This window comes from Antrostomus carolinensis, unplaced genomic scaffold (genome assembly GCF_000700745.2).
Source record: "Antrostomus carolinensis isolate BGI_N321 unplaced genomic scaffold, ASM70074v2 scaffold7749, whole genome shotgun sequence".
NCBI lineage: Eukaryota > Metazoa > Chordata > Aves > Caprimulgiformes > Caprimulgidae > Antrostomus > Antrostomus carolinensis.
The window spans coordinates 33,327-43,327 of record NW_010340660.1 but is presented as its reverse complement, the minus strand read 5'-3'; the positions used below and the strand labels follow the sequence as shown (position 1 = coordinate 43,327).

Genomic DNA, 10,001 nt, shown 5'->3' with positions numbered 1-10,001 from the left:
TTTTTTTTTTCCCACTTGTAGCCTCTCTCCAGATTTAACTGAATACAGAATTCTCCCATTTGGACAAACTCACTTTTCTTCTTTATTAATACTTTATCTCATTACCCGCATTTTCCTGCTCTCTGATATTCCTTGACCCACTGATGTGTCCTTGTGTACTCAGTTTTCCCTTTCCTTTGTAAAGTTTTTCTATGGAACAGTAATAATAAAAATATTTTTTACTGATTTATCATTTACTGCACTGTCTTTGGTAGGTTGTTCCTGTTTTGGTACATCTTCTCTCAGCTATCAGCAGTGTCCGACTTTACATTCCAAAAGACCTGAGGCCTATTGACAACAGGCAAAGTGTCTTAAAATCTATACAAGTAAGTTCCACTAGATTGTGTAAGCTCTCTGCTCTGATTATTGAGGTACTCTTGAACCCAAGACAACTTCCTCTAAAGAAATTTGTCTAAACCTGGCATCACATCTTCAGCCTTATTCTTAAAAGGAGTAGGAAGCAGTGAAGTATGTCAGTTGTGTCCCCTTGTCAACAGTCATTTTAAAGTGATTTTGGAAACTGCTGAAACATAACAAACTTACACTACTGCCTTCTGTCCCTGCAGTTGTACCAGCTGATTTGTATAAGCATAGTTTATTTTGCTGTTACTAATCTTGCAAAAATACTTTTTTTTTTTTTAGGAAGTACAGAAGCGATTTCCCGATGGAGTACCGTTACTGGACCCTATTGATGACATGGGTATCAAAGATCAAGGACTGAAAAAAGTAATCCAAAAAGTAGAAGCATTTGAGCATAGGATGTATTCACATCCTCTTCACAATGATCCCAACTTGGAAACTGTGTACAAACTCTGTGAAAAAAAGGCACAGGTAAAAGTACAAACCAAAACACTGTATCCGTATTTAACTGAAGAGAGAGACAGTAATAGTTCCCTTCTTAGTCACTTTTCTTTTTATTTGCAAAGCCCAAATAATCCTTTCTAAATGCAGTAAAATTACTGTATCTCACTAACAAACTGGCTGAGGCAGTGGTATGCCCTTCATTGATGATGTACATGGGAAGCACACCTGAAAAGAAAACTCTTCTGAAAATTCATCAGGGATTACAAGGTTACAGAGGTGCCACTAGAGTCTTTTCCAGTGAATAGGCATAGCACAATACCGTGTAGGTAAAGTCTTCACAGATAATTGAAAGTGGTAAATTTTAATATGCTTGGGCAGAGCTGAGTTAATTGATGGGGCTTATTAGCTTGGGGAGTCTACCATACAAATCATCATTGTACTGCTGCTTCCTGAGCTGACTCCCAGCCTGGAAGCAATACACTTACTTATTTTGTATGGAGTTGTACCCTGTTAGACTGAAACTAGTTGTACACGACAACAGCTCTCATGTTTCTATGCTGCCCCAGAAAACAGGTTCCCCAGGAGTTGTTTCACAGAAGTGAGGTAGTTCTGGTATGGGTAGCACAAAGTTGCACGTGGTAAGACCCGATGGACCAAGCAGACTTCTGTGAAGGTGTCTGCACTGTACAGCCCACTGTCAGGACATTGACAGTGACTGTGATAAATGACAAGACATTGGAGGAGCTCTAATAGAAGGAAATAATGCCTTTGGCTTACATTTGATGGTACAGCTGGTTAGCTGAGACTTAGTAGAGGTCTCAGAAGATGAGTGCTTATTTCTCAACCAAAGATGTCTTCTGTGGTTTTCTGGTGTGGGTTGGTTGGGTTTTTTTCCTGCTCTGTGTAAATAGCTTAACTTCCCAAACTTGCCAGAGTTTCCTATGGGTAAATGGAGATGATTTATTTTTTTTAAATATGTGCTAAGCCTTCCTCCTAGTAGTTAGATGAGGCAGTGTCAATTAATATGTCCATATACTGTCATTCTGAGGCCTTCACATAAATTAAATAATGTCTTTAAAACAGTTGCATCTGTTAAACCAGCAACATGTAATTTCTCTCCTTGTGACTCCTCAGATTGCTATGGATATTAAAGCAGCAAAACGAGAACTGAAAAAAGCCAGAACTGTTTTACAAATGGATGAGCTCAAGTGCCGCAAGCGTGTTTTGAGAAGACTGGGATTTGCCACGTCTTCAGATGTTATTGAGATGAAAGGACGGGTCGCTTGTGAAATCAGCAGGTAATTGGTCTCTGTGCAGAGTGATTACTGTAATGAATACACACTTTACTGTCCTCGCTGAAATCAGTGTGTCATGTTTGTGTTTTGAAGTTCTGAGACCATTAGAAAAATTCTTCAGAAACTGTGTGATCTGTATCATACAGGGAATATACTGATTGAAGCAGGAAAGAGAGCAACTTAAGGACAAAATGCAGTAGATTTGGAAACTAAAACATGGACATGAAAATACCCAAACAGTGGCTGTTTTCTCACGCAGTTTAGGCAATAGTGTGTGCTTCCATTTAATATTGTACATTACATGAGACGAGGGTCTCTGTTTCTTTGGTTCTACTTCCCAGGACTCTTACTACAGAGTCACTGACAAACAAGAGTGTAACAGTGATTGTCAGCAATTACCAAGGTGCTAACAACTTTGGAATACAGCTTAATAACTTCCATAGGGCTGCTGGAACAAATCAATGGAAGTGATGCATTTTACTGTAATACATTTAGCAGGTACATATATATTGAAACATATTGTAAAGATTCCATGGAAACTCATGAATCAGACTTTTAGTACTTCAGCATGTAACTCGGATATTGTTAGAATTGTGTATTTTTAAAAGTCCCAGTGACTGCTGTACTCCTTGCTTTACGGATCGTTTGAAAGATGCTACCTATATTTGTTTGATATCTAATAACTTCTTGCCCCTCCAAAATTTGATAGCAAATGGGGAACCTGAATCAGAATTTTATCAACTTCTTGACTTTCAGGCACTGTTTGTTGATGAGTTAAACCTTTCTTTGTAAAAAATCTACTTTTTTTTTCCCCATCTTGTGCATTTGTCTGATAAACTCTGAAAATAAAAGTGTAGTCTTACCAACAATTTGATGTTTTATCCAAATAATATGTTTGTATTTTGTATCCACATCATGCACTTCCTTTTATAATTCATGATTAAGTCTTTATTCTACAAGTAAATTGAAGCAAGTTTGTTCTTCTTTTCAGTGTCTTGAAAATAACCAGTTGAATCTTTTTTGAGCAATAGCAGTACCAATTTTAGCCCTTTTCATAAGTTGCCTAACTCTCTGGTTCTTTTCAATCTCTCAGTGTCCTATCTGATAAAATCTGACTAGAGCAACTGTTAGTCTGACTTCTATGGAGTATCAGGAGAGATTCTTTGTAGTTCAATAAGAGCTTTTAGTTTCTTTAAAACACTGTCTCACTCTCTTACTAATTAGCATATCCCTTAAAAAGCTAATATTAATATTTGGTGTTTTTGTAAGAAAATTTAAGAAGCTATTGTTTCTTATCTAAATCCAGTTGCTTCACAAAACAGATTAACAGCACTTCATTCAAAAGTTACATTTCAGTAAGTCTTTTCCCTAAGCTTCCTTCTCTTTCTCTTTATTTTAGTGCTGATGAACTACTTCTGACAGAGATGATGTTCAATGGTCTCTTCAGTGACTTATCTGCAGAACAGGCAACTGCACTACTAAGCTGTTTTGTATTTCAAGAGAACGTGAGTTACTTCTTCAATTAATGAATTCTAGACATTCCTGTCTACCAACAGTATTGCTTAAAATTCAGTTTCAGAAATTGGTCATAACAGTACGAGCCATTGCACATTTCTTTTCGTTTCCTAAGGTGTTTGACATGAACTCCCATTGAACTTACCAAAAGCATTGCAGCTTCAGCAATAAAATACTTTTCATCATGAGTAACATGCCAAAGGTTGTGTAAAATTGCAGTCCTTCTAATGAATCTACAAGTATTTCCTCCTCATGCAATAAGGCAGTGTTAATAGATTCTCAGCATATGTGCTTGTGTTTATGTATGTATACACATGCACATCCTTACAATTTAAAATGTAGAATGATTATTTCAAAAAAGAGGCTAAACAATATCTGCTCCTACAGGTGAGGGTACCTGTAACTGAGACATGCCCATGTTATGTTATTCGGACAGTACCCTTAACCTGTTGATGGAAATGGCAGTACCACGTGGAATTGATACCAAAGGAGCTATTAAAAACAGACCGTATGTTACTAAAAGCAAAAACATGGGCATTTAATACCAGATGCTGTTGTTTTCCCACCCACAAGATGTATAGAAGTGTAGAGTCATCAAGAAAATACAGTAAAATAAACTTCAATATGAAATATTACTGCAGATAGCTAGGAAAATGCATCACTTCAGTTGATTCTATTTGTGGAAAGCCGATTAGCAGCAGATGCTAATGAATTACTTTGTTAGTAGAAGGGATGCATACAGTGGCAGGTAAAGCCACTGTTAGAATATTGTGGTTCACTCAACGGTAGTACTTGGATCTAGTAGGTCATAAAAATGTTGCTGTATTTGAATAGCCCTATTTTCATACACAACCACTGATGTTTCAGTTATTAAAAACATTTGCTTTTTATATTCTTAAAGAAGAGTTTTTAACAGTTAAAGTAGTAAATGATCAACATTTCAGCAGTTCAGAACTGTCGAACAGCTAAGTAGGGGGAATTTGGAAGTATTCAGAAAGCAGGTGCTTTTTTTCATACTGTTGGCATACTGTACAGAAAGGTTTTGTTTTCTGTTTAGTTTGAGGAACATGTACTTTGGTAATTCAGTGAATTTTAGCATTTGATAACAGGTTTGAGAAGTCATTGGAATAATTTAGGATGGCACTAGCACACATTGAACTTCTGTTTTTGCATTTAATATATGGGAGCACGTCAGATTATTTAATGCCTTGTTTTTCAGTCCAGCGAAATGCCAAAGTTGACAGAGCAGTTGGCAGGACCACTTCGGCAAATGCAGGTAATCTGTCCTTTGGAAACCTGACTGAGCTCCGGGTTAATGTTGACATGAGAAGAGTGTATGAGTCAAGTATAATAAGTGCACGGTGACGACTTGATTTTGGCTCATCAGTGAATTTGGCTGGCACGGCATGTGGTTTTGCAGTGTGTAATAATGGGTTATCTTGTTTGTAAGAAATGTTTATGCTAATTTAGAGCATGCCTTTAAAAACTTTTATAAGCTTGCTTACTACACTTGTTAGTGCAGGCAGACTTAAACAGTGGTTTACTTTTTGCTTCTGAATATTCACCCTAAAAAAAAAACCTTATCCTGCATGCAGCACCTAATAATATGCAAGACTTGCTATTGGTTAAACACTTAATCTGCTTGAGCATATTATAAATTTAAAATATTTTATTTTAAAGGAGTGTGCAAAAAGAATCGCCAAGGTGTCAGCAGAAGCAAAACTGGAAATTGATGAAGAAAATTACTTAAATTCTTTCAGACCCAACCTAATGGATGTTGTGTATACATGGGCAAATGGAGCTAACTTTGCTCACATCTGCAAAATGACTGATGTCTTTGAAGGTATGTTAATCAGTTCTTCTTTCGGAGGTGTGAGATGGTGATTCTGTAACATGGAGTGATAATTCTGAATAACCCAGTATTAGATCACAAAACGTATTAATTCAGACATATTCAAGTATCTGCACAGCTGAAACTAAGTGGAAAAAGTTGTTTACTATATATGTTAGTTTGTAGTTAAACTGCTGATAGTTTAGAATCTATAGAAGACTTTTTAAAAGGAGTATCTCTGCATTCTAAAAACTTTCTGTAAAATCAGAAATGCTAAATATTGCAACAAAGGTAACACTTCACTTCACTAGTTAAAGGGAAAAATACCATGTTCCAAATGCGTGCCATTAAAAAGTACAGCTCTTGTGCTTGTCCTTATTACAGTTAAGTGGTTTATTTGCTTGGTAAATTGAAGGTTCCTCCTGCTGTCTTAATGATGACAGAAGTGAGGGGTGGTAACCAAGTCTCTGTTTTGGATGGTTCATCACAGCAGTGCAGTGCCGGTGTTTGAAAAGCCTAGATGTAATCTGTTACCTGGGCTAATTTGGTTTCTGAAATTGGAGAACTAGAAACTGCCCCTGGAGGAAGGATCCTTAGTTTTCATTATTTTAAAAGCAGAATGACTTAAAGCCCAGATACTTTGCAAAAAGACAAACCATCCACCTGGAGGTCAAACCAGAATGCAAAGCCTGATGTAGTCTGTTTCTAGCTGTATGGAAAGTTGTGAGAAACAGCGGGACGTGTGCACTAGTCTTACAAGTCTGTGTGTAATGACTGATATTTGAAAATCCTTTTGTAGTTGTTACTGTCACCATGGTCCTGCCTTTCTCAAATGCTGTTTTCTTGTTTGAATGTACACAGTTGCAAATGGGAGCCCCTAAAGCAAAGGAATTCATGCACTTCTGTAATCCAGTGCGTAGAGCCAGGAACTTCCTAAAGCAGGTTGCCCGCGGGCAGTAGGAACCCTGGCAGCCTTTGATTCTGTATTCAGCAGATTCCTCCTACTGCAATGACTGTCTGAGCCTTACATCTGCTGTAGAGGCACCCTGAATAGGGGCAACACAGAGGAGAAGCAGTAGCTGGCTTATGTTTTCACATTGGTACTTGACAGTTCAGAATACACAGGGCAGTAACGTGGTCCATTTACCAAACTTGGTGTAAGGCTAGTTGATCAGCTTTGTCCTAGTCAACAGTGCTAGCTCCCCCAAAGTTAGATCGTATGGGCCTGTTTTGAGAAGTTCAGCTCTTGTGGCAGCAGCTGACACATCATTCTTCCCTTAACTTTTAATAGGCTGATTTTCCCTTCACAGTCCAAAAGGAAGGAAAGCACTTCAGACATCCACTTATCATTTATGCTGACCTTAAATGCAGTGTGGTGTTGCTAAATCCTAGGGGAGTTTACCCTGGTTAGCCAAGTTGCTATAGTGACTTCAAATAAATTAAAAACCAGAATACAAAAAAAAAAAATCTACCAAACAACAAAGCACAAACCAAAACCCACAGTGTCCTTACTCTGAGTTGCTGCTGTTATAGGGAGTCCCATCTTCACTGTTGTGCACCAGTTTTAGTAAGGAGTAAGAAAATTGTCCAGCCATTAGAGAGCACATTGGAAGCCACTTTTTAAAAACTAGTTTTTCATCACCCTCCTTAAACTGAAGTGTTTTCTGAAAAAGCTGTGCTCTTCATGAGTGAGAGATCAGCGTTCAGTTTTGTGCTGCGAGCAGGCTCACAGGCACTAGCAAAATCTTTTCTAGACAGAAATCTTGAGTCAGTGGCATGCTTCCACTCTCACAGGCCGAGAGTCAGATGGTGTTCTTCTCTTCTGCTAGTATTGATGGTCAAATGTCTGAAACCCTTTGGATGCAGTTATCAGTAGTGTGAAAACTGGTAGCTGTGCTAAGTAAATGGCTGCCTTTTCAGGTTGCAGCATAAGCCAGGGTGCTCCAAGAGCAAGCGCGCTTGCCACAGATTGTAGCAGTGTTGATTGGCTAATGAAAATTATTTGTCATTAAGCTGAAATCTGTGCGTTGGGAAGAAAGAGAAATGAGAGAAGGTTTTTAAAGCTGTAGGGAGGAACAGTAAGCTGAGCTAATTATCCTATTAATCAATTGCTGATTGAATGTTTTGTTTTGTGGCAGTAAGTATAGACAATAGTAACTTATTCAAAAAATGCAATTATTTTTAATGCACAAGAGAAGTGTGTCTGGAACAAGCCCAGCTGTGCTGCCCGTAAATGAGCACTCCCTGGAACAGTTGTCAGGATTGGCCTTGTAAACTGAGCCGAGCAGGATCTTCGAGAGCCGAGCCAGGGCCTGGCACAATGCAGCATGGCTGTGCTCGGGGGAGCTGCCCCCAGTTCACTTGCTTTGGCTTTGTGTCCAATGGACTACGGATGGTTTTTTCACCTCATGTCACTGCAGCAAGTTTTACAGACTGCTGCCCTCACAGAAACTATTCTTACTGTAGAAACTGACGTGGCTTACTGGTACCATATGAATGTTTTTTTAGAAGAAAAGTGTTATTTTACTTTCCCAGAAGCTTTGTAGAATGTTCTTTTCATATGGACAGTTTTTCTCCAGATATTATGCCTTGTCTAGAGCTAGTATTTCATTGAACCATAGAAAGATCATCTAGTCCAAACCCCTGTCAGTGAGCAGGGACATCTTCAACTACGTCAGGTTTCTCAGAGCCTCGTCCAGCCTGACTGTGAATGTTTCCAGGGATGGGGCTCCTACCACCTCTCTGGGAAAGCTGTTTTCTGTGGCCCTCCTCTGGACCCACTCCAATAGGTCCATGTCTTTGTTGTATTGAGGACTCCAGAGCTTGACGCAGTACCCCAGGTGGGGTCTCACCAGAGCGGAGTAGAGGGGCAGAATCACCTCCCTCGACCTGCTGGCCACACTTCTCTTGATGCAGCCCAGGATACAGTTGGCCTTCTGGGCATGGAGCACACATGTCCAGCTTTCCATCCACCAGTACCCTCAAGTCCTTCACAAGGCTGCTCTCAATCCCATCATCCCATATTTACCCTGTGACAGTTATTTTGCATACAGTACTTCTGACTGTAGGTATGAGATGATGCAGGAGGAAATGACCGGACATAAGCATTAGGGTCATCTTGTGAAACTTGTTACGGTGACTTGGGCCGAGAAGAGAAGTTAAAAGAGGATGTGAGTGCATAAGAAATTACAGTGGGTACTAGGCTGCAGTGCAGGAGCTGTGTCCGAGCTGAGCTGATAAGCGTGCAGCTGGGTGGCTGAGCGGTAGCATGGCCCGTAGACTCGTGGCAGAGGAGTAGTAAGGCACGAGTCTTACTCTAGCACCAGCTCTGCCAACTAAGGCACTAAGGGCTATTGAAAAGATAAACACATCCCCACCCCAAAAACCTACATGTGGTGGCTCTTGAAGCAGCAAACTTGTGACTCCCCCCGACCTCTATGGTTTGTGAGGGAAGTTTACATGAAAGAAAAATCCACTAGTAATTACTGAACAGCCCAGAACGTCCCCTGACTCGATATTAGTTAGAAGCTCTGACGATACAAGAACAGCACAAGCATTTGGAGATAGCTTCAAGGAAATGCCTGATGGAGAGATTCACTGTTAAACAGAAACCAAGCTCAAGACATAGGGCTGTTTTTACCCTTGGCTTCTGGATGTATTGAATAGGGTTGGAGAAGGAACTATTGCTTTGGTCCAGAGTGGGCTCAAGGAACCCAAATTATTCAGTGACATGATGTGGCAGAGGACACAAAGTTTTCCCTCACTCTTTTTATACAGGTAGCATAATTCGTTGTATGAGAAGACTCGAAGAATTGCTTCGACAGATGTGCCAGGCTGCAAAAGCCATTGGAAACACAGAGTTGGAAAATAAGTTTGCAGAGGGTATGTATTTCACTTCCACAGTGTAAGAAGTAATTCTAGAAAGCATATGAAAGGAAAGTTGGGGGCCATGGGGTAAGTAGGGCAGGGTAATATAAGCTTCTGGTATTGACTTCATGGTAAACAGCATCATTCTCTCTTTCCAGATTAACATCTATGTTACAGAGTTTGACTTAAAGAGGTAGTGTTTTGAAGCATTCTGACAGCTTAAGGGAGTTTGTGACTGAAAATGGATGTACAGTGACTTCTATTTAAGACTTGTAACACTTTCTCTACTGCCTAGTATTACATGTCTGTAACTGTACTTAAAAACAGTGACCATGGCAGTAGGTACTAATACAATTTTCCTTTTTTAATAGGGATTACAAAAATCAAGAGAGATATCGTGTTTGCTGCAAGCCTTTACCTGTAACAGAAGGTACCTTCTAAAAACAGTACTAGATTCACATTATGGAACAAGTGCATCAGCTTCACATGCTACTTCCATCTCAAGTCATTATTTCTTTTAATAGTGTGTATTTAAACCACAGTTGTTTCAACAAGGCATGTACAAACAGCAGTGTATGTAATATAACTGTTACCGTGTTTACAATAAAAATTTACAATTTGAATAGCTTTTTTCTTTGAAGCAAGAGCTT

General features: G+C 39.3%; 1 protein-coding gene across 1 annotated transcript; it reads left to right on the top strand.

Moving 5' to 3' along the window:
• Window positions 1–254: 254 nt before the first annotated feature.
• Window positions 255–9,961, top strand: LOC104531369 (exosome RNA helicase MTR4-like; the record flags this gene model as incomplete). The annotated part of the gene is made up of 8 exons (XM_010176228.1): window positions 255–365; window positions 682–870; window positions 1,978–2,141; window positions 3,538–3,643; window positions 4,873–4,929; window positions 5,334–5,496; window positions 9,262–9,366; window positions 9,723–9,961. Coding segments are annotated over 8 exons (948 nt in total), but the record flags the coding sequence as incomplete, so codon positions are not given.
• Window positions 9,962–10,001: the final 40 nt, after the last annotated feature.